The 24827-nt window shown below is 47.0% G+C and overlaps 1 protein-coding gene across 11 annotated transcripts in view; it reads left to right on the forward strand.

Moving 5' to 3' along the window:
• The first annotated feature begins 23604 nt into the window (after positions 1-23604).
• Positions 23605-24827, forward strand: part of LOC308471843 (olfactory receptor 13H1-like) — a 40210-nt gene continuing 38987 nt past the window's right edge. Inside the window, exon 1 of one of the 11 annotated variants that reach the window (XM_080996129.1) lies at positions 23605-23783. In XM_080996129.1, coding sequence (XP_080852255.1) covers positions 23631-23783 — 153 coding nt within the window. In that variant the 5' untranslated portion in view covers positions 23605-23630. The other 10 variants (XR_013983172.1, XR_013983173.1, XR_013983174.1 and 7 more) reach the window with 10 other exon arrangements.

Consider the following 24827-nt stretch of genomic DNA (forward strand, 5'->3'; position numbering starts at 1 on the left):
CTTTCTAGGCATAGGGAAGCGAAAAGACAATGTTGTGTTATTTTGGTCTCATTACACACACTTTGAGATTTCTGGGTCAATGTGCATTAACACCAAAGAACACGAAATAAGCAAAATCCAAGATTCTTCTTTCTATGTTGCTGCAACCCAAAACAACCTGTTTGGCTTTGTTTAGGCTTATTACACTTTGCTTTGCTATTTGTGGGGGACTGAACACCGAAAGAACAATGCAAGCTTATTCGTCCTCTTTCTATTGAGATGGAACCAAAACACCTATGCTTGGTTTGGCTTGATAATAAACATGTCACTCTGCGATTTTTGGGTGACTGTGCATTCTAACCCCAAAAACACCAATTTGAAATAAGCCCAATCAAAGCTTTATCATCTTCTTTATATGTAGCTGGAACCCAAAAGACCTTTTTGCTTTGGTTAGGGGTGATTCTGGTGCACACCCATAAAACCCCATGCGAATTGAAATAAGCACAATCAAAGCTTATTTGTCTTCTTTCTACGCATATGGAAGCGAAAAGACAATGTTGTGTTATTTTGGTCTTGTAGCAGGAACCCCCCACCCCAATCATTCAGTTTGTACAAACTTCACACACTCACACACTACATATGCCACACTTCTGTTATAAATTCATAGAAAAATCAACCATACATCGGATTTGCACTGTTCCATTTTTATTTTACTCCATATGACAAGGACTATCAAAGGGGGGTGGCTTGGTTCTGGTCAGCCATAATCCCTTCACCATCCCAGCACATCCACAGGAGCCCTGCCCAGTTGCTATGCCAACCCTGATGGTCCTAGACAGAAGACCATCAAGATCACAAAGAACTTGCATATGGGAGTGGATTCAGCATGGACTGAAACAAAGGACAATGATCAGATCTTCCCTCTGGGGGCAGGAAACTGCCAACTCCCCTTTGTCTCCTGGAAGTGACTCATGGGCAGGGGAAAGGAGGAACCAGCCAGGTGACAGGACACTCAGGTTACCACCACAACTCCTCCCTCAACCCCTCCTTTCTGTAATGTATGCATGATGTCAACAGTTCAATAAAGGCCAAGCCTACAGGCTGCTGTTTTGCTCCAAGTTATCCTGGTTGGTGTCTTTGTTTTTGTCCAAGGGAGCCCTCGGATTTTTCCGGTAACAGTTTGGCGACCATGCTCAGAGACACTTGGTTCTCCGCGAAGGTGAGGAGGGAGATAGAGAGGATCAGGCGCCACTGGGCAACCTTAGCCCAGGAATCCTTCTTCCTCTCCCTGCCTCTTTGCGGGCGGTAATCAATCGTCACCAAAAGCTCAACCAGGGGAAGCAAAGGCAAGGTCAAGCCGGCTAAGGGGAAAGGATCCCGGGATCCACGAGGGACATCTACGAACGTGAGTATGGTTTGAAGAAAATCCATTGGGAGGGGGGTGGAAAGCAACGTCCCCACGACAGCTGGACCTTTTCTTCCTTCTATCTCTGGCGTTACCTCTCGGAGTCGTCCAGGAACGTCCTAAACTTTCTCTTTCTCTCCCCCTATTTCGCTTTCGGAGCTGGGCCGGGGAAATTGTGGAACTTTTGCTGCTTTCCGACGTTACCTCTTGGAGTTGTCCAGGAACATCCTAAAATCTCTCCTTTTCTCCCCCGTTTTCCCTTTCGGAGCGTGGCCGGGGAAAACGCGGTACTTTGCCATTTCTCTGACGTCCTCCCTCGGAGTCGTCCGGAGGCATCCCTACAAATCTCCCTCTCTCCTTCTCTCCCCCGTTTTTCTCTTTCGGAGTGTGGCCGGGGAAAAACGCGGTACTTTGCATTTCTCTGACGTCCTCCCTCGGAGTCGTCCGGAGGCGTCCATACAAATCTTTCCTACTCTCTCTCTCTCTCTCCCCTGCTTACGCAAATGAAGCTGCCCCTCCTGCTCGGCGACCCTTGTTGGGGATGACCCGGGTACGTGAGAACGCAAGGTCATTTGCTTCCTTTCTAAACTTTGTTTTTCTCGGACCTCGATCTGGCACTGCATTGCACAGGCGTCCAGTAGGGAGCCCGAATTTAGTCTAAAGGATAGGCAGGAGGCTGTCGTGGAGAGCAGAGCGGGAGGGTCACAAATTGGGGCCCCACACTAGGGTTAGTCTTGTAAACAGCGCTGAAGCAAAGGAATTCCGGATCCGTGGTTTGAGTTTCGGGCGAGGAGACCCGTGGTTTGCGTTTCGGGCGAGGAGACCCGTGGTTTGAGTTTCGGGTGAGGAGACCCGTGGTTTGAGTTTCGGGCAGGGAGACCCGTGATTTTTGTTTTAGGTTCATGTCTGAGATTTTCCTGAAAGTAATTTGTGACTTACAGATAGGTAGAAATTGGGTTAGTCAAGGATACTTCGAGTACTGAAAGGATATTTTTTTCCTTTTTTCCCTGCCCCTCTTTTCCTTTTCCATTGCCCCTTCTTCCCTTGTGTGTGTGTGTCCACTTTTTCTGTCTTTAGCGTACTGCAAAAGAATGGGGGCCCATGCTTCCAAGCATTCAGGCTGGACTCCTCCAGGTGATAAGGCTTCCGTGGAGCCTTTCCGCCCGAGGGAGGACTCTGATACCCCTCTTCAATTTGTTCTCTTAAACTGGAAAGAGTTGAGAGGGAGGAAGGGACTCTCAAAGTCCAAACTGAGGGACCTTTGCAACATCTCGTGGGTCGCTTTTACCCACCACCTGGAACCCAGGGCACAGCGGCCACCTCAGGGATCCTTCAACAAAATCAGGGTGTGAACCCTTAGGGAGAGCTGAACACATCAAATTTGTGTTGTTAAACTATAACCTAAAGCTAGAACATGAAACCGTAAACTTAATGGTGCTCAGAAGGTAGTAGATATAATAACAGCCCAGCCTGAGAGCCCACGCATTAGAGATCTTAGTTTCTCTAAAAAATAAAAAATAAATTTTTTTAAAAAATGATAAGAGATGTACTCAAAGATTTAGAAATATTTCAAGGGTTTGTATTTACATTGGCCTCGGCATCCACAGACTGTTCTTAAATGCACATAGTTTTAAAATTGCAAGCTTGCTTCAAAAATTTTAAATCTAAGAAAGGCATGTTGGGCCTTATCAATCTTAAACAGGACAAAAAAAAAAGAAAAAAGGAAGAAGAATGAAGTGTGCAAATGTTTGTTATTTGAGAGAGGCTCCAAAGAGTCTTCCTCTGAGTAGCTTAAGTGAGGAGTATGATATTAAGTTGATGGTAGATGATGTTTTGCTGCAACTTTTGAGTTTGTGAGTTCCAGTCTTTTTTGTTCCAGTATTTTGAAATGTGCTGTGAAGAAACTAATGTTTCTGCTGCAAAAGCCTAGTTGAGCCAACTGCTCTCTCAAGCTAAAATGCAGTGTATGTATTTCATTAAGCCTATGCCTATGAAAGTATGGTGTTCTTTCTGAGAAAAATTGTTATTAAATGTAGAGGTTTCCATGGCCAGCAAAAATTGTCTATCTGAGTCCAGTCCTGATATCAGTCTCTATAAGACTTCCTGGCCTCTTTTCTTAGAAAATGCCCCCCCTTGTTTCATTCTGTATCTTTCAGGTTTTCCCCCCTTCTTACTTCTGTGCCAGGTAAATTTACTCCCGAGTAAGCTTCCTTTAAAGGAAACTGCAAAGAGGGGGGAGCAATCTTTCCTAAGGTACCCTGCATCTCACTTTCCTATGTGTAGTTATTAAAAAAAATAATAATCTAAATTAGGCTTACTATTCCTCTGCAAGTTCAGGGGGGAAAAAATTGTTCACTTTTGTATTCCCTTTAAATCAAATCTATGGCTGTTTTAACTATGCTTAATAAAAGATCCTCTCCCTATCTTAGAAAAACAAACAAACTGTTCACTTCAATCTTCCTTTAAATATCATTTCTATAGGAACTTGCATTCTTTAGTCTAAGGAAGCAAACTCACTCAAACTATCTCAAGATCTGCTAAAAGGGTTCTGTGTGAAGTTGGGTACTTTTATTTTCCTCTTCCTTAGTACATGATAGGAGCATAGATGTTTCCTTTCCCAGTTGTAAATCTGTACTTAAATGTGTATGTCTCTTCGGTAGTACAAATCTTTCTGGGAAATCTTGCTGTGAACCCTATATTTTGAAGGGTTGGACTAGATGACCCCAGGGTCCCTTTCAACTCTCCCAATTTGTGGCTGTGTGGAAGGACATGTGTCTGCAAGCATTGGAGGGTAATTCTTAAATTCTGGTGTGGTGATGGAGTTGAAATTCAGCCTAGCTTTGCTCTTTAGTTTTAAAAGGTGTGAGGTGAAGCCGTGATGTTTTTGAAGCACAACTGGTAATATCAAGCATTTGAGTGATTACAGTGTTTATCATTTTGTCTACTATTTAAAAATCAGACTTCAAAGTCAATTCAAAGTTTCAGCACATACAAATACATATGCGCCTTGACCAATCCTGTAAATAAAGGGCAGAAAAAATTTTTTTTGACTGCAAATGGTAAGGCTGAAATGACTGTGAATGTTAAAAAAATCCTATGAATTCTGACTCTCTGGCCATTTTTCCCATATATAAGGGCGTGGCATTGTTCCGCGAATGGCCAGAGGGATATTAGCCCTTTCCTGTACATAAAGGAAGCAGTCCCTTTGCTTGGGCTGCAATTGCTAGCTTTGGTGAATACTTGAATCGCTGAGTTTCTCTTTTTTTGTTTTAAAATCTAACCCTATTTTTTAAAATCTACTCCTTACCCTTCCGTTCCCTTATTCAAATGGTAATTTAGCCCAAAGATTCAACATTTTCAATAGTATAAAAGGTTTGCTGAGACATGAACTCTGCACATGCACAGAGGCTAGATCAGCTAAAAAAAGGGGGGGAGGAAAGAGAGAGAGAGAGAGAGAGAGAGAGAGAGAGGAAGGGGGGAACTGTAAGGGGGGAGAGGAGGTTTCGAGAGCTTGGGCTGCAGGGAGAAACTTATCCAAATTTCCTTATGTAAAACTTGGAACCATTGAGGGAAATCATCCTTAATGTGTCCTTTGCTCCAGGGGCTACGTAAGACAAAAGGGTTAAGTACTAGCCCATCAAAAGTCAAGAGGTTTCCAGGTTTCAAATCTTAACATGCCAAATTCTTTTCACAGGTAAATATCAAAGCGCTCCCACTGTGAGTTCCACTCTTGACTAGTTCTCCCACCCCCAATGGGATTTAACTTTTATAACAGGCTTTGTGTGCATTATAGGAACAGCATTCCTGACAGAGATTTTCAAAGGAAATAAAAAATGTCCCTTTAAAACAGGATACGTGAACTCGGACCCACATAAGCAAAATGTTTAATAACTTGCCAATTGTGTTCAAATTAACAAAGGTTTTGTCCCTCCGTTTCTTCCACAGCCAAACTAAGTGAAGGAAAGCAAACAAACTTGGCAGATAATAACAGTAATTATACGGAAATGTGATAATAATATTGGAAATGCTGGGATTCACATGCAGTAGCTGCTCTTCGGACGAGAAGAGACGCTTGAGTTTCTGAAAGGACTGCTCCGCTTGCTCCGTCCAGATGAACTTCTTCTTCTTGGAGCTGAGCGTGTCGGTAATGGCCGCCGTCTGCATCGCGAACCCCTTGATGAACTTGCGGTAAAAGTTGGCGAAACCGACAAACCGCTGGACCTCCTTCCGATTGCGCGGGCTCTTCCAGTCCAACACTGAGCGAACCTTGGCGCTGTCCATGGCGAGCCCCTTGTCCGACAACTTGTAGCCCAGGAAATCTACCTCCTTCATGTCGAACTGGCACTTCTCCAGCTTGGCGTACAGCCTGTGCTCCTGCAGTCTCTGCAGAACTTCCTTGACGTCTCCCTCGTGGGTCTCCTCTGATTCTGAAAATATCAGGATGTCGTCCAGGAAGCAGACGCATTTCTTGTAGAGGAGACCCGCCAATACGTGATGCATGAAGGCTTGAAAACAGTGGGAGCCATTTTGTAATCCAAAGGGCATAACTCTGTATTCATAGGTGCCCAGGGGCGTGAACATGGCCGTCTTCCATTCGTCGCCCTCCCGTATGCGAATCAGGTTGTACGCCCCTCGCAGATCCAACTTTGTGAAAACGCGTCCTTTCCTCACCGTTGCGAGCAGGTCATCTATCTTGGGCATGGGAAAGGCTGTGGGCTTGGTTTTCGAGTTCAAAATTCTATAGTCCACCACAAGCCTTTTTTGGGGCGTGTCCTTCTTCACAAAGAATACAGGACTGCCCCCCACTGCCTTCGACTCCTGGATGAAACCGCGCTTCAAGTTGAGGTCTATGAACTCCCTGAGTTCCTGCAGCTCGTCTTCAGACATGGAATACAGTTTCCCGGTTGGCAGCGTCGCCCCTGGCAGGAGGTCAATCTTGCAGTCATAGGACCTGTGGGGAGGCAGCTTGTCCGCTTCCTTCTCGCAGAAAACCTCCAAAAACGCTGCGTACTTGAGTGGCACTGCTTGCAGCGTGCCTAATTGTAGCTGCGGGTCATCCTCTTCCCCTTCCGGGCTAGGCAGAATGCAATGTTCCGCACAGTATGAGGAGCCGAAGGTCAGTTGTCGCTGGTACCACGCCAATGCTGGGCTGTGCCTGTGCAGCCAACTCATGCCTAAAACTATAGGCGTGTCCGACAGTTGGGTGACATTGAAGCTGATGACTTCTCGGTGATTCCCAATTTGCATCACCATCGGAGGCGTTTGCTGCACCACCTGCCCCCCCAGCAATTCCCTGCCATCCACCGTGACAACCTTCAGAGGCAGCGTGGCTGGCAGGAGTGCTATGTTGTGCTCTTGAATGAAATCCAGTCCTATGAAGTCTGCGTTACTACCAGAGTCAATGGTAATCGGCACTTCCATAGTGAGTCCATTGGGTAGTTGGAGCGATGCTGTGAGCTGCACCACTGGTTTGGGCGGGAGGGGGTCTGTGGGCTGCAAAATCTCTGGGGACGGCTTCATTGACTTGTCTGGCTGGGCCCCAGTGCCTCTTCCTCCAACCAGACTCTGTCGTTTCCCTGCTGTGGTTCTCTCTGCTGAGTTGCGTCTGTTACTGTTGCTGAGGCTGCAGTGTGCTTGTGGAGCCTCTGGGGACACTCTTTCGCCATGTGCTGAGCACTGTCGCAGATGTAGCACTTCCTGTTCCCTCTAGGAGGCTTCGCTTTGACTGCTCCCGGTGTTAGGGCTCTGGTTGCTGACTGAGCCCTGGCGCCTCCAATTTCCATCGGTTCCTCTCCCCCTCCCTGCGGAGGTGTGGATTGCGCACGCGCTGCATCCTTGGGAAAGAGGGGAGGTGCTCTCACTGGCGTACGTCCCCAACGTCCTTCTTCTCTGTTCCATGGACGTTCTTCCAGACGCACCCCAATTTGCAGCGCCCGCCGGACAACCTCCTGAGTGCTCTTTGGTCTCTCCCCCCTTGCAATCTCATCTTTCACATTTGCATTCAAGCCTTCCCAAAAAAGGTCTCTGGCTGGGGCAGAATCCTTCTCCCATCCCAGCGCATGGACTAATGCAAAAAAGCGGGAATGGTACTGCCTTACACTGGCTCTGCCTTGTTTGAGCCCATGTATGTCTTTTCTGGCGATATCAATGTCTATATTTGATAAAAAACACGAATCCATCGCTTTAATGAATGCATCCGCATTTTGGAGCGCCGGATCCTTATCTCTCCACAGATTGCGCAGCCACGCTTTAGCTTCCCCATGCAAATGGGACAAGATAAACCCCACCTTCTCTTGCTCATCTCTAAAGTCTTTATCCAGCAGTTCCAGCGCAAACAGCACGTCTGCTTGGAAGTTAGGGTACTGCTGCAAATTCCCATCGAAATGAGATACCAGGCTGCCTCCTCTTTTCCCCAGCCCAATCCCCTCTGATTTGGGTCTCGGTTGCCCCTGCTTAGCAAGCACTTCCAACCTGGCTTGGAGATCCCTGCAGGCGGCAGCCGCTTCCTCTTCCCTTTTCCTGGATGCGAGTACCTCCGCGTTGAGTTGTGTCACTGCATCTTGCAGGGCTGCTAGTTGCTGTTCTGTAGTCATCTTGCCTGACTTTTGTGAGCTCGCGAAGCACCAATCTTCTTCCCTCGCTGCGTCCACTCACGTTACGAGGTTTTTGGTGCAAAACTTTTGGAGATGGAGCTTACTGTCAGAGCTGGCTCCAGGTCCCAGCTCACAGAGGACCAACGCTAGCCGGCAGTAATGTACAAAAGTCTTTATTGAAGTACAGTTTCCATTTTCAAGCCGCAGCGCCCCAGCTCTACATCTAGGGGTTAGATTGGCGAAGCTCCATCTGAGTCTCCGCCCCCTGTACACCAGTTTAAGATTCTAGCCTTACTCCACCTCTTCCGTCTCTCCTTTCTCCTCTGGGTCCTGCTACCCCCCAGGGTCCCTTCCTTCCTGGATTCTTCTGACGCTGACGTTGACCCCCCTGACTCCTCCCCCTCTTTTCGGCGGGCTTTGGGACCTGGCTCCCTATCCGGGCTGCCAACTGCGCCGCCCTCCTGTACATTTGAACTTGGCGCGCGCGCCCAGCCTTCAACCTTCCTCTCGACCGTTTCCTCGCTCCCCGATGGAGGCGTGGCCAATCCTGACTCATGTCCTCCCACTGGCAGTGCGCCGCCTGATCCCGATGCCTGGGACTCCTCCCCCCTACTGCACTCTGGTGTGGACGCTGGTCCTGATTTCCAACTGCTGCTCTCTGAGTCCCCTCTGGCCCCTTCTTCCTGGGGTGTCCCCCTAGGCACCCCCCTTGCTCTGACCATGGGAGCCCCTTTCTGTGAATCTTCCGATTCGCTGGAAAGACTCAGAGACCTCGGACCGCTGTCAAGTTCGGTGCAAGTTCCCTGCCCTCAGGTGCTTGCCATGCCTACTGCTGCATGCCCCCTTCAGAGGAATTTATCCAGCTTTGTGGAGCTTTTTCTGCTGATCCGTTGCTTGCCCTTGGCTGCTGACTGCCTGTTTTGCAAGGAGCTCAAGGAAGAACGTTTGGCTCCTCTTCGTTATTTCCACGGAAGACGCAGCGCACCCATCCAATCAGGTTTTGCTGTTGGGGCTTCAGGTTTTAGCTAGGGGTTTGTGCAGGGGAGCGTGGTGCAATTAGTTGGAACGGCAGCTGTGGGAGGAGAGCGGGCTGCGTTTTGTGCCAGTTGTGTTTCATTTTCTTGCCAGGGTGAGGGGCAGAATTTATTGTTAAATAATCATTTCAGCAGCATTCTTGAGGGGGTGAGTGGCTTCCACAGAGCATCGCTTCCTCTACAGGCTGTTTTATTTTCGCTCGGAAGTTTAGACTTGGAAAGCCTCGGAAGCAGCTGCGCCGTTGCCGGGGAACCAGCGTGCCCCGGCCGCCATTTCATCCGCCCACGTGCCCTCCCGGGCGGCCACCATTTTACTATAGGCATTCCACGTGGGAAGTAACTTTACAAACCCTCCCTTTTAAGCTTAACCGGCGAGAAAACCAGGGGAATAATTAACGTTCATAAGGGGTACGTGGGGAATGCCTGCAGGTTTTGCTCTTGAGGCTGCGGAATTTTTTCAGTGTTAAAGGGCTAGCGTTAAGTGTTCATTGTCGCTAGGCAACGGGAACGCATTACGGCTGCCATTTTGATTGCCCACGTGGCCTTGCGGCGGCAGCCATTTTAGGAGAGGCAAAACCACGTGGGAGCTATCTCCTTTTCGAGTGCCCCTCACTTTCTCGTTGGTTTTAAATTCAAAAGCAATATAAACAAAGGAAATAAACATAAGCAATATAAACAAAGGATGATGGCGCAATTAAAAGAGCCTAGCTTAAATAAGAGCGCACAAGGGGCTGCAGGGAGCCCCTCCTCTTGGTGCATAAGCTTGTATAGAGCTGGCTACAGCGTCTCTGGCTAGGCTGATCTTAGAATTGATATCCTCTAATTAATTTGACTGCTTTTGTTTATACTTACACTCTTGAGAATTTCATTCTGGGAATTTACGAAACGCATTTAAATTAAATTGAAGCATTAGTGCACAGTATATTGGAATTCAAATTATTTCATTCAGCTTGCGGTGCTCTGAGGAGCTGTGTCATTTACTCTCTGCCTAGGCATTAAGTTTTATAATTTGGTATAGTCAATTCATAGTTATAAGGAAAAAGAGATCCGGGTTTTATATCTTTGCATACAGGTTTATAGGGAATCTAAAGTAAATAGCTCATGCCTCTTCTACGTTCATCTCTTTCTGGTATTTCATCTGTATAGCGCTACTACCAGCCACGCTGCCTCTGAACGTCGTCACGGTAGATGGCAGAAAGTTGCTGGGTGGGCAAGTGGTACAACAGACGCCACCCATGCTGCTGAAAATTGGGAATCATCGCGAGGTCATCAGTTTCAATGTCACCCAACTGTCAGACACGCCTATAGTGTTAGGCATGAGTTGGTTGGATAGACACAGCCCATCATTAGCGTGGTACCAGCGGCAGCTCACCTTTGGCTCGTCCTACTGCGCACAACATTGCATCCAGACCGGCCAGGAGGAGGAGGGCCAGGAGGAAGGGCAACAGTTGCATCTAGGCATGGTGCAGGCAGTGCCCCACAAGTACAAGGGGTTTTTGGAGGTCTTCTGCGAAAAGGAAGCTGACCAATTACCACCCCACCGGCCCTACGACTGTGCAATTGACCTCTTACCAGGGGCGACGCTACCGACTGCGAAGCTGTATTCCATGTCTGAAGATGAGATGCAGGAACTCCGGGAGTTCATAGATCACAATTTGAAGCGGGGATTCATCCGAGAATCCAAGGCAGTGGGGGGCAGTCCTGTGTTTTTCGTGAAGAAGAAGGACACGCCCCCAAAAAGGCTCATTGTGGACTGTAGGGCCATCAACTCGATGACAAAGCCCAAGGCCTTCCCCATGCCCAAGATTGACGACCTGCTCGCGACGGTGAGGAAGGGGAGGATCTTCACCAAGTTGGATCTACGCGGAGCATACAATCTAATACGCATGAGGGAAGGTGACGAGTGGAAGACGGCCATGTTCACGCCGCTGGGCACCTATGAATACAGAGTTATGCCGTTTGGTCTCCAAAATGGCTCCCACTGTTTCCAAGCATTCATGCACCACGTGCTAGCAGGACTCCTCTACAAGAAGTGCGTATGCTTCCTCGACGACATTCTGATCTTCTCAGAATCGCAGGAGACTCACGAGAGAGACGTAAAGGAGGTCCTGCAGAGGCTACGGGAGCACAGACTCTACGCCAAACTGGAGAAGTGCCAGTTCGACGTGACGGAGGTGGATTTCCTGGGCTACCGGCTGTCCGACGAAGGACTAGCCATGGACAGCGCCAAAGTCCGCGCGGTGTTGGACTGGAATAGCCCGCGCAATCGGAAGGAGGTCCAGAGGTTCGTCGGCTTCGCCAACTTTTACCGCAAGTTCATCAGGGGTTTCGCGAAAGAGACGGCAGCTATCACGGACACCCTCAGTTCCAAGAAGAAAAAGTTCACCTGGACGGACCAGGCGGAGCAGTCCTTCAGGAGACTTAAGAGTCTCTTCGTGTCCGAAGACCAGCTGCTACACGTGAATCCCGGCAGGCCCATGAGGGTTGAGACTGACGCATCTGACAGAGCAGTGGGGGCCGTCCTCTTGCAGGAAGATCCGCAAGGGAACTGGAGGCCCTGCGCTTTCTATTCCCGGAAGCTCAGCAAGTCGGAACAGAACTACACCATCTGGGACAGGGAGTTGTTGGCCATCCACGCGGCTTTCAAGGCGTGGCGGCACTTCCTCATCGGAGCCAAGCACACCGTGCAGGTCCGCACGGACCACAAGAACCTAGAGTATTGGCGCACGGCGAAGCTCCAGAGCCAGAGGCACATGAGATGGGCGGAGTTCTTTGCGGATTTCGATTTCCGGATAGAGTATATCCCGGGAGACAACAACGTCATAGCGGATGCGCTCTCCAGGAAACCGCAGTATCTCGAGGAAGCGGCACCAGTGGCAGCCAGGCACATTTTCGCACCGCAAGCGTGGGCGTGCGCTTGCGCCGCCGTGGACCTGGACGCGGTACGACGCGCGCTACAGACGGATCCGTTCACACAATCCAAGATGGAGGAGGTGCGAAGAGGGACAGCAAAGGACGGCGACTTCCAGATACGCGACGGCCTGCTGACCCGCAAAGGTGCTCTCTACGTGCCCGGAGACGATCTCCGCGCGAAGGTTTTACAGCAGTTCCACGACGCACCCAGCGCGGGTCACTTCGGCAAAGAAAAGACGGCGGACTTAGTAGCCAGGGACTTTTGGTGGCCCCAGATGCGGGGAGAGGTCGCGGATTACGTCGCCAGGTGTGACACTTGTCAGAGGTCCAAGCCAGTGCACAAGAAGCCAGCAGGATTGCTGGAACCGCTGGAGACGCCGCTACAGCCGTGGGAAAGGGTGGCGCTGGACTTTGTTACTGATCTGCCCAGTTCGCGGGGCAAGACGGCGGTGCTTGTGGTTGTAGATCTGTTCACCAAGATGGCGCACTTCATTCCTTGCGCGAAGGTGGCAACAGCGGAACAGACCGCCAAGCTGTTCATAGACCACGTGTTCCGGGTGCACGGCTTACCGCGGTCCATCCTGTCCGACCGGGGTCGCCAATTCATTTCCAGTTTCTGGCAGAAGCTCCTGGGCATCCTGAATGTCAAGATCAACTTAGCGTCGGCGAGACACCCGCAAACCAACGGCCAAGCGGAGAGGGTCAACGCCATCATGCAGCAGTACCTGCGATGTTACGCCAATCAAAAGCCTGCAACTTGGGTGGACTACTTACCGATGGCCGAGTTTGCCTACAACAACACGAAGCACGCGTCAACGGGGGTGACACCGTTCTTCGCCAACAATGGGCGACATCCCAGAACCTTCCCGGCGTTGGAGACAACGACGCTGGGGGAGTCGCAGGGAGCTGAGCATTTAGCAGCAGAATTGCAGGCGATCCACGAGGAGCTACGACGGCACTTGGAACTAGCTAAACACGCCTACAAAGTGCAGGCAGACAGGCACAGGAGGGCAGGAGAAGACATCCAGGTGGGGGACTGGGTATGGTTAGCAGCCCAGGCGGTGCCGGCCAAGTCGTTAGCTAAGAAGAAGCTAGGACACAAACAGCTAGGGCCATACCAAGTTGAGGGCAGGATCAATCCCGTAGCTTTTCGGTTGACCCTCCCAGAAGGTTCACCTCGGCCGAGGAACCGTGTCAGAGCTGCTTCCAGATCCTAGCTCACAGAGGATCACGCTAGCCAGCGATCATTAAATAAAAGTCTTTATTGAGTTACAGTTTCCATTCTCAAGCTGCTGCGTGCAACTCTACGTCTCATGGTTAGATCGGCGAAGCTCCATCTGAGTCTCCGCCCCTTGTACACCAACTTAATATCCTAGCCTTGCTCCACCTTTTCCGCCTGACTGTTCTTCTCTGGGTCCCTCTGCCCCCCGGGGTCTCTTCCTTCCGGGATTCCTCTGACGCTGACGCTGACCCCCCTGACTCTTCTCCCTCCTTTCGGCGGGCTTTAGGACCTGGCTCCCTTTCCGGGCTGCCTACTGCGCCACCTTCCTGTGCATTTGAACTTGGCTCGCGCGCCCAACCTTCCACCTTCCGTCTGACCGTTTCTTCGCTCCCCGATGGAGGTGTGGCCACTCCTGACTCGTGCCCTCCCCCCTGTTGTGAGCTGCCAGCGCTTGATCCCTGGCGCCCTTCCTTTTCCCTGCTCTCTGGCGGTGACGCTGGTCCCGATTTCCAACTGCTCCCCTCTGAGTCCCCTCTGGCTCTATCTTCCTGGGGTGTCCCCCTAGGCTCCCCCCTTGCCCTGGCCACTGGTGCTCCTTTCTGTGAATCTTCTGATTCACTGGAAAGACTCGGAGATCTCGGGTCGTCGTCATCACTCATCTTTTCTTCTGCCTCCTCCCCCTCGCTCTCTGTTTCCTCCCTTGCCCTTGCCTCTGCTCCTGAACCCCTGACAAACCGGCACTAGAAACACGTTCCCCGGAGGGATCACCCTCGGGGTCTGCCTCAGACCGTTCCTATTGGTGGGACGATCGACCAGAGGAGCAGTGGCGCAGGAAGTGGCTGGGGGGTCCTTGGCAGGCAACGTCCCCGGAGGAGACCGGGGGAGAGACGGACATGGACGTGTTGGGGGAGGACCTTGGGTTCGAGCACGGCGGCAAAGAGATGGAAGCAGAGGAAATTGAGGTCGGCAAGAGCACGGAGGACGAGCCGGACTTATCCGGCTGGATGCACGCCACGGGGGACGAACTGTATCCGGCACTCACCCCCACAACGACGGAGCACCCAGTACCCACACCTGAAGGAGGGGAGGGGGGAAGGGGGGGCTTCGAGGGGGGGATGGATGTCAGGGGTTCAGGAGCAGAGGCACAGGAAAGGGAGGAAATAGAGAGCGAGGGGGAGGAGTCCGAAGGAAATGTTAGCGATGACAGCGGTCCGAGGTCTCTGAGTCTTTCCAGCGAATCGGAAGATTCACAGAAAGGGGCTCCCATGGTCAGAGCAAGGGGGGTGCCTAGGGGGACACCCCAGGAAGAAGGGGCCAGAGGGGACTCAGAGAGCAGCAGTTGGAAATCAGGACCAGCGTCCACACCAGAGTGCAGTAGGGGGGAGGAGTCCCAGGCATCGGGATCAGGCGGCGCACTGCCAGTGGGAGGACATGAGTCAGGATTGGCCACGCCTCCATCGGGGAGCGAGGAAACGGTCGAGAGGAAGGTTGAAGGCTGGGCGCGCGCGCCAAGTTCAAACGTACAGGAGGGCGGCGCAGTTGGCAGCCCGGATAGGGAGCCAGGTCCCAAAGCCCGCCGAAAAGAGGGGGAGGAGTCAGGGGGGTCAACGTCAGCGTCAGAAGAATCCAGGAAGGAAGGGACCCCGGGGGGTAGCAGGACCCAGAGGAGAAAGGAGAGACGGAAGAGGTGGAGTAAGGCTAGAATCTTAAACTGGTGTACAGGGGGCGGAGACTCAGATGGAGCTTCGCCGATCTAACCCCTAGACGTAGAGCTGGGGCGCTGCGGCTTGAAAATGGAAACTGTACTTCAATAAAGACTTTTGTACATTACTGCCGGCTAGCGTTGGTCCTCTGTGAGCTGGGACCTGGAGCCAGCTCTGACAGGGTTCCAGCTACATTTTGGGTTCCAGCTACATAAAAAGAAGATGATAAAGCTCTGATTGGGCTTATTTCAAATTGGTGTTTTTGGGGTTAGAATGCACATTCACCCAAAAATCGCAGAGTGACAAGTTTATTATCAGACCAAACCAAGCATACGTGTTTTGGTTCTATCTCAATAGAAAGAGGACGAATAAGCTTGCATTGTTCTTTCGGTGTTCAGCCCCCCACAAATAGCAAAGCAAAGTGTAATAAGCCAAAACAAAGCCAAAGAGGTTGTTTTGGGTTCCAACAACATAGAAAGGATTTTGCTTATTTCGTGTTCTTTGGTGTTAACGCACATTGACCCAGAAATCGCAAAGTGTGTGTAATGAGACCAAAATAACACAACACTGTCTTTTCGCTTCCATATGCGTAGAAAGAAGACAAATAAGCTTTGATTGTCCTTATTTCAAATCGCATGGGGTTTTATGGGTGTGCACCAGAATCACCCCCAACCAAAGCAAAAAGGTCTTTTGGGTTCCATCTACATAAAAAGAAGATGATAAAGCTCTCATTGGGCTTATTTCAAATTGGTGTTTTGGGGGTTAGAATGCACATTCACCCAAAAATCGCAGACATGTTTATTATCAGACCAATCCAAGCATAGGTGTTTTTGTTCCATCTCAATACAAAGAGGACGAATAAGCTTGCATTGTTCTTTCGGTGTTCAGTCCGCCACAAATAGCAAAGCAAAGTGTAATAAGCCAAAACAAAGCGAAACAGGTTGTTTTGGGTTGCAGCAACATAGAAAGAAGAATCTTGCATTTTGCTTATTTCGTGTTCTTTGGTGTTAATGCACATTGACCCAGAAATCGCAAGGTGTGTGTAAGGAGACCAAAATAACACAACTGACTTTTCGCTTCCAAATAGCTAGAAAGAAGAGAAATAAGCTTTGATTGTGCTTATTTCAATTCGCATGTGGGTTTTTGGGTGTGCACCAGAATCACCCCCCAACCAAAGCACAGTTTTGCCTTCCAACTACATAAAAAGAAGATGATAAAGCTCTCATTGGGTTTATTTCAAATTGGTGTTTTTGGGGTTAGAATGCACATTCACCCAAAAATCGCAGAGTGACAAGTTTATTATCAGACCAATCCAAGCATAGGTGTTTTTGGTCCATCTCAATAGAAAAAGGACGAATAAGCTTGCATTGTTCTTTCGGTGTTCAGTCCCCCACAAATAACCAAGCAAAGTGTAATAAGGCAAAACAAAGCCAAACAGGTTTTTTGGGTTGCAGCAACATAGAAAGAAGAATCTTGCATTTTGCTTATTTCGTGTTCTTTTGTGTTAATGCACATTGACCCAGAAATCGCAAAGTGTGTGTAATGAGACCAAAATAACACATTGTCTTTTCGCTTCCATATGCGTAGAAAGAAGCTTACAAATAAGCTTTGTTTGTGCTTATATCAATTCGCATGGGTTTTATGGGAGTGCACCAGAATTACCCCCAACCAAAGCAAAAAGGTCTTTTGGGTTCCAGCTACATAAAAAGAAGATGATAATGCTCTCATTGGGCTTATTTCAAATTGGTGTTTTTTGGGTTAGAATGCACATTCACCCAAAAATCGCAGAGTGACATGTTTGTTATCAGCTCAAACCAAGCATAGGTGTTTTGGTTCCATCTCAATAGAAAGAGGACGAATATGCTTGGATTTTTCTTCCGGTGTTCATTCACTCACAAATAGCAAAGCGAATTGTAATAAGCCTAAACAAAGCTAAATAGGTTCTTTTGGGTTCCAGCTACATAGAACGAAGAATCTTTGATTTCGCTTATTTCGTCGTGTTCGTTGGTGTTAATGCACATTGACCCAGAAATCGCAAAGTGTGTGTAATGAGACCAAAATAACACATCATTGTCTTTTCGCTTCCGTTTGCGTAGAAAGAAGACAAATAAGCTTTGATTGTGCTTATTTCAATTCGCATGGGGTTTTATGGGTGTGCACCAGAATCACCCCCAACCAAAGCACAGTTTTGGCTTCCATCTACATAAAAAGAAGATGATAAAGCTCTGATTGGGCTTATTTCAAATTGGTGTTTTTGGGGTTAGAATGTACCCAAAAATCGCAGAGTGACATGTTTGTTATCAGCTCAAACCAAGCATAGGTGTTTTGGTTCCATCTCAATAGAAAGGGGACAAATAAGCTTGGATTTTTCTTTCGGTGTTCAGTCCCCCACAAATAAACAAATAAAGCTCTGATTGGGCTTATGTCAAATTGGTGTTTTTGGGGTTAGAATGCACATTCACCCAAAAATCGCAGAGTGACATGTTTATTATCAGACCAAACCAAGCATACGTGTTTTGGTTCTATCTCAATAGAAAGAGGACGAATAAGCTTGCATTGTTCTTTCGGTGTTCATTCACTCACAAATAGCGAAGCGAATTGTAATAAGCCCAAAGAAAGCCAAACAGGTTGTTTTGGGTTCCAGCAACATAGAAAGGATTTTGCTTATTTCTTGTTCTTTGGTGTTAACGCACATTGACCCAAAAATCGCAAAGTGTGTGTAATGAGACCAAAATAACACAACATTGTCTTTTCGCTTCCATATGCCTAGAAAGAAGACAAATAAGCTTTGATTGTGCTTATTTCAATTCGCATGGGGTTTTATGGGTGTGCACCAGAATCACCCCCAACCAAAGCAAAAAGGTCTCATGGGTTCCATCTACATCAAAAGAAGATGATAAAGCTCTGATTGAGCTCATTTCAAATTGGTGTTTTTGGGGTTAGAATGCACAATCACCCAAAAATCGCAGAGTGACATGTTGGTTATCAGCTCAAACCAAGCATAGGTATTTTGGTTCCATCTCAATAGAAAGAGGACGCTTAAGCTTGGATTGTTCTTTCTCTGTTCATTCACTCACAAATAGCAAAGCGAATTGTAATAAGCCTAAACAAAGCTAAATAGGTTCTTTTGGGTTCCAGCTACATAGAACGAAGAATCTTTGATTTGGCTTATTTCAAGTCGTGTACTTTGGTGTTAATGCACATTGACCCAGAAATCTCAAAGTGTGTGTAATGAGACCAAAATAACACAACATTGTCTTTTCGCTTCCATATGCCTAGAAAGAAGACAAATAAGCTTTGATTGTGCTTATTTCAATTCGCATGGGGTTTTATGGGTGTGCACCAGAATCACCCCCCAACCAAAGCACAGTTTTGGCTTCCATCTACATAAAAAGAAGCTGATAAAGCTCTGATTGGGCTTATTTCATAGTGGTGTTTTTGGGGTTAGAATGCACATTCACCCAAAAATCGCAGAGTGACAAGTTTATTATCAGCCCAAACCAAGCATAGGTGTTTTTGGTCCATCTCAATAGAAAGAGGACGAATAAGCTTGCATTGTTCTTTCGGTGTTCAGTCCCCCACAAATAACAAAGCGAATTGTAATAAGCCTAAACAAAGGTAAATAGGTTCTTTTGGGTACCAGCTACATAGAACGAAGAATCTTTGATTTCGCTTATTTCGTGTTCTTTGGTGTTAATGCACATTGACCCAGAAATCTCAAAGTGTGAGTAATGACCAAAATAACACAACATTGTCTTTTCGCTTCCATACGCGTAGAAAGAAGACAAATAACCCTTGATTGTGCTTATTTCAATTCGCATGGGGTTTTATGGGTGTGCACCACAATCACCCCAACCAAAGCAAAAAGGTCTTTTGTCTTCCAGCTACATAAAAAGAAGATAAAGCTCTGTTTGGGCTTATTTCAAATAGGTGTTTTTGGGGTTAGAATGCACAATCACCCAAAAATCGCAGAGCGACATGTTTATTATCAGACCAAACCAAGCATTGGTGTTTTGCTTCCATCTCAATAGAAAGAGGACGAATAAGTTTGGATTGTTCTTTCGGTGTTCATTCACTCACAAATAGCAAAGCGAATTGTAATAAGCCTAAACAAAGCTAAATAGGTTCTTTTGGTTACCAGCTACATAGAACGAAGAATCTTTGATTTCGCTTATTTCATGTTCTTTGGTGTTAATGCACATTGACCCAGAAATCGCAGTGTGTGTAATGAGACCAAAATAACACAACACTGTCTTTTCGCTTCCATATGCCTAGAAAGAGGACAAATAAGCTTTGATTGTGCTTATTTCAATTCGCATGGGGTTTTATGGGTGTGCACCAGAATCACCCCCAACCAAAGCATAAAGGTGTTTTGGCTTCCAACTACATAAAAAGAAGCTGATAAAGCTCTGATTAAGCTTATTTCAAAATGGTGTTTTGGGGGTTAGAATGCACATTCACCCAAAAATCGCAGACATGTTTAATATCAGCCCAAACCAAGCATAGGTGTTTTGGTTCCATCTCAATAGAAAAGGACGAATAAGCTTGCATTGTTCTTTCGGTGTTCATTCCCCCACAAATAGCCAAGCAAAGTGTAATAAGGCAAAACAAAGCCAAACAGGTTGTTTTGGGTTGCAGCAACATAGAAAGAAGAATCTTGCATTTTGCTTATTTCGTGTTCTTTGGTGTTAATGCACATTGACACAGAAATCGCAAAGTGTGTGTATTGAGACCAAAATAACACAACATTGTCTTTTCGCTTCCATATGCATAGAAAGAAGAGAAATAAGCTTTTTGTGCTTATTTCAATTCGCATGGGGTTTTATGGGTGTGCACCAGAATCACCCCCAACCAAAGCACAGTTTTGGCTTCCATCTACATAAAAAGAAGCTGATAAAGCTCTGATTGGGCTTATTTCATAGTGGTGTTTTTGGGGTTAGAATGCACATTCACCCAAAAATCGCAGAGTGACAAGTTTATTATCAGACCAATCCAAGCATAGGTGTTTTTGGTCCATCTCAATAGAAAGAGGACGAATAAGCTTGCATTGTTCTTTCGGTGTTCAGTCCCCCACAAATAACAAAGCGAATTGTAATAAGCCTAAACAAAGGTAAATAGGTTCTTTTGGGTACCAGCTACATAGAACGAAGAATCTTTGATTTCGCTTATTTCGTGTTCTTTGGTGTTAATGCACATTGACCCAGAAATCTCAAAGTGTGTGTAATGAGACCAAAATAACACAACACTGTCTTTTCGCTTCCATACGCGTAGAAAGAAGACAAATAACCCTTGATTGTGCTTATTTCAATTCGCATGGGGTTTTATGGGTGTGCACCACAATCACCCCAACCAAAGCAAAAAGGTCTTTTGTCTTCCAGCTACATAAAAAGAAGATAAAGCTCTGATTGGGCTTATTTCAAATAGGTGTTTTTGGGGTTAGAATGCACAATCACGCAAAAATCGCAGTGACATGTTTATTATCATCCCAAACCAAGCATAGGTGTCTTTGTTCCATCTCAATAGAAAGAGGACGAATAAGCTTCGATTGTTCTTTCGGTGTTCAGTCCCCCACAAATAGCAAAGCAAAGTGTAATAAGCCTAAAAACAGCCATGTTTTATGGGTGTGCACCAGAATCACCCCTACCTAAAGCAAAAAGGTCTTTTGGGTTCCATCTACCTAAAAAGAAGATGATAAAGCTCTGATTGGGCTTATTTCATAGTGGTGTTTTTGGGGTTAGAATGCACATTCACCCAAAAATCGCAGAGTGACATGTTTATTATCAGCCCAAACGAAGCATAGGTGTTTTGGTTCCATCTCAATAGAAAGAGGACGAATAAGCTTGCATTGTTCTTTCGGTGTTCAGTCCCCCACAAATAGCCAAGCAAATTGTAATAAGCCTAAACAAAGCCAAACAGGTTCTTTTGGGTTCCAGCTACATAGAACGAAGAATCTTTCATTTCGCGTATTTCAAGTCGTGTTCTTTGGTGTTAATGCACATTGACCCAGAAATCGCAAAGTGTGTGTAATGAGACCAAAATAACACAACATTGTCTTTTCGCTTTCATATGCGTAGAAAGAAAAATAAGCTTTGATTGTGCTTATTTCAATTTGCATGGGGTTCTATGGGTGTGCACCAGAATCACCCCCAACCAAAGCACAGTTTTGGCTTCCATCTACATAAAAAGAAGATGATAATGCTCTGATTGGGCTTATTTCAAATTGGTGTTTTTGGGGTTAGAATGCACAATCACCCAAAAATCGCAGAATGACATGTTTGTTATCAGCTCAAACCAAGCATGCGTGTTTTGCTTCCATCTCAATAGAAAGAGGACGAATAAGCTTGCATTGTTCTTTCGGTGTTCAGTCCCCCACAAATAGCCAAGCAAAGTGTAATAAGCCAAAACAAAGCCAAACAGGTTGTTTTGGGTTGCCGCAACATAGAAAGAAGAATCTTGCATTTTGCTTATTTCGTGTTCTTTGGTGTTAATGCACATTCACTCAGAAATCGCAAAGTGTCTGTAATGAGACCAAAATAACACAACACTGTCTTTTCGCTTCCATATGCGTAGAAAGAAGACAAATAAGCTTTGATTGTCCTTATTTCAAATCGCATGGGGTTTTATGGGTGTGCACCAGAATCACCCCCAACCAAAGCAAAAAGGTCTTTTGGGTACCATCTACATAAAAAGAAGATGAGAAAGCTCTGATTGGGCTTATTTCAAATTGGTGTTTTTGGGGTTAGAATGCACAATCACCCAAAAATTGCAGAGTGACATGTTTGTTATCAGCTCAAACCAAGCATACGTGTTTGGGTTCCATCTCAATATTTATTCATTTTGTGGACTGCAGGAGGCATCACCGTAGAACATACAGTATATCATATTATATATATCTTTTTTTACACCAGAGCTTTCCAAACAGCTTGTTGTGACACTCTATACATTGTATATAGAGCGCCCTTCACCCCAAGATGGTTGATCTATATAAATTATCTATCTGTCTATGGACACACACACACATATACATATCCATACATCCATTTTATTTATATACATATATCCATGCATATATGTAGATAGATACACATACATATATCCACATATCCATTTTATGTACACACACACACACACACACACACACAGAGTCAAACCTTGGTTGTCGAACATAATCAATTCCGGAAGCCTGTTCGGCTTCCAAAACATTAGACAACCAAAGCATGGCTTCCAATTGGCTGCAAGAGCTTCTTGCACTCAAGCAGAAGCTGCGTTGGATGTCTGACTTCCAAAAACTGGAGGTTTTCAGCATTCTGGAGCCGAAACATTCCAAAACGGAGCCGTCTGGGAACTGAGGTTTGACTGTATATGCATGCGCGTGTGCGTGCGCGCACACACACATGTATCAATTTTATAGATATATAATACACACACACACACACACACACACACACACACACACTGTAGGGGAAACACGGAAGACCATTGTAAATTCAAGGAGTTAGATGACATGTCTCTTTCGCTTTTACATCCGCGGTTTAAGGTTTGCTAAAACACGATAGTATAATTTGTTTTTCACACACCTGTGTCAGGAGTTTTCTGGGTCCCCTGTGTTCTAAGTGCTGATTGGCTAGTGGGGAGGATACCCAGTTGCAGTGAATTGGGTTGGAGACTCTCAGTTGCTCTGCATTAGTTGCACCTGGTGTCCCAGTGAGTGATGCCTGCTAACCAGGTGCAATCAATCAAATCAAAGTTGTCTATAAAAGCTGAAGGGGCTCAGTGAGTTTCTTCACAAATGGAGGTACCAGATGCTGTGAGACTGTCGGCCAAGGGGTCTCTCTCGCTGCTCTACCTGGAGCTCCGGGCAGCTGAAGGGGAGATTGTGTGCGACTCCTCTCTGGTATGCTATAATTTGTGTTTTGTATGCCTGTTAACTTTATGCAAATAAAGCATTGCTTATTCTTCATCCACTGGCGTGCTTATTGGCTCCAGATCCAGAAAAAACCCTGTCCTTGGCAGAACATATACAGCGCTTTTTTTCTGGGGGGGACGCAGGGGAATGGATACTCCTAAAACATTTTGTGAATGTACTTTTGTCCATTTACTGTATTTATTTTTCCCGGTTTGAACTATAAAATGGTGGTTTTCTTGAGTCAAAATGAGAGTATCCCCAGTCACTTTTTTTAGAAAAGAAGTACTGCATAGATACACACACACATATACATATATCCATTTTATTTTTATATATTTACAAACGGACACCTATATCTAGGTATGTATATTCTTGTATATAAACTTCCGCGGCCCACCCGCACCATCCTACCGCAAAGGGGCACGAGAGGAAGGCCACTGGGGCAGAAAGGCAGGTGAGGACGAGGCGGGGGGCAGGGCTGCACCCTGGGAGAGCGGGGTCGACAGAGAGAGTGGGTGGGAGAAAGAGAGAGGGCCAGCCTCGCTCGGCACGTCTCTGCTGGCCCAACGTCGCAGCGCCTCTTCGCCCATTTCCCTCCCCTTCCTGTGCTCATGCCTCTCCTCCGGTGGCACGTCCTTCCGGTACCCCTGCCCTCGCGCAACATGGCGGCAGCACAGCCTCTTCCGCCCATTTCCCTCCCCTACCCTTCCTGTCCTCTCGCCTCTCCTCCGGTGGCACGTCCTTCCGGTACCCCTGCCCTCGCCCAACATGGCGGCAGCACAGCCTCTTCCGCCCATTTCCCTCCCCTCCCCTTCCTGTCCTCTTGCCTCTCCTCCGGTGGCACCTCCTTCCGGTACCCCCTGCCCTCGCCCAACATGGCGGCAGCACAGCCTCTTCCGCCCTTCCCCCACCCCTTCCTGTCCTCTCGCCTCTCCTCCGGTGGCACCTCCTTCCGGTACCTCTGCCCTCGCGCAACATGGCGGCAGCACAGCCTCTTCCGCCCTTCCGAGCTAGGAGTGCAGAAAAAGGTGAAACTGCCATGAAAAGGAGAGGAGGAGTGTGTGTGTGAGTGAGTGAGTGAGAGTGAGACAGGGAGCATCCTAGTAGAGATGGAAGGGGAACCCAAGGGTCATCTAGTCCAACCCTCTGCAAAGAAGCTCAGAGCTACAATTCCCAGGTCTTCTTTGGGAATTCTATGGGAAGTAAGAGTTTCCATATTCATGAGCATTCACTTAGAGTGCGCTCATGTTTTTACCTTTTATTGAAAGCGGTCACAAGTGACTTGGGTGGAGTATAAATAATAAAATTATATTGCTCCTGCCGCTGTTCTCTTAGCCTAACTCAAATCCAACCCAATACCAAACCTTAATCCTAATTCTCTTAGCCTAACTCAAACCTAATCCTCACTCTAACCCTAACCTTAACCCAAACCTAAGCCTCAGTCTAAACCTAAACCTAATTTAACCCTAACCCTAAGTAATAAAATTATATTTCTTCTGCTGCTGTTCTTCTCTTACCGTAACTCAACCCCAACTCCTAATCCTAATCCAACTCAAACTCAACTCTCACTGTAACCCTAACCTTTACCCAAACCTAATCCTAAACGCTTTGATTCTTTTTGTGGTGTTTTGTGTTATTGCTTCATTTTGTAGGTTATGAGGCTTTCTTTGTTTCTTGTGGTGTTGCTTCATTTAGCAGTTTTTTAATTGGCTTTTGTGTTTCTTTTGGTATTGCATCATCTTCATAGGTTGTTTGGATTTCTGATTAATTTGCTTTGGATTTCTGGTAGCTCTGCTTCTTTATGATTTGTTTCTGTGTTTCTGGTGTTTTGGCTTGGTTATGTCATAAAATTGAAGAAATACCACCAGAAGCACAAAAACCAAGAAATATTCCCAAAATGAGGCAAAACCAGGAGACATGAAAACCAAGCCAAATCAATGGAAAAGAAACAATCTCACCCAAAACCGCAGAACCATTCAAAGTAAAAGAAGCAAAACAATTAAATGCAAAAAAACAAGCAAAACCACCCCAAATTAAACAAATCAGCAGAAAACAAAAAAGAAGCAGTAAAG

Source organism: Podarcis pityusensis, assembly GCF_964106645.2.
Source record: "Podarcis pityusensis genome assembly, chromosome: 2".
In the NCBI taxonomy this organism is placed as follows: Eukaryota; Metazoa; Chordata; class Lepidosauria; order Squamata; family Lacertidae; genus Podarcis; species Podarcis pityusensis.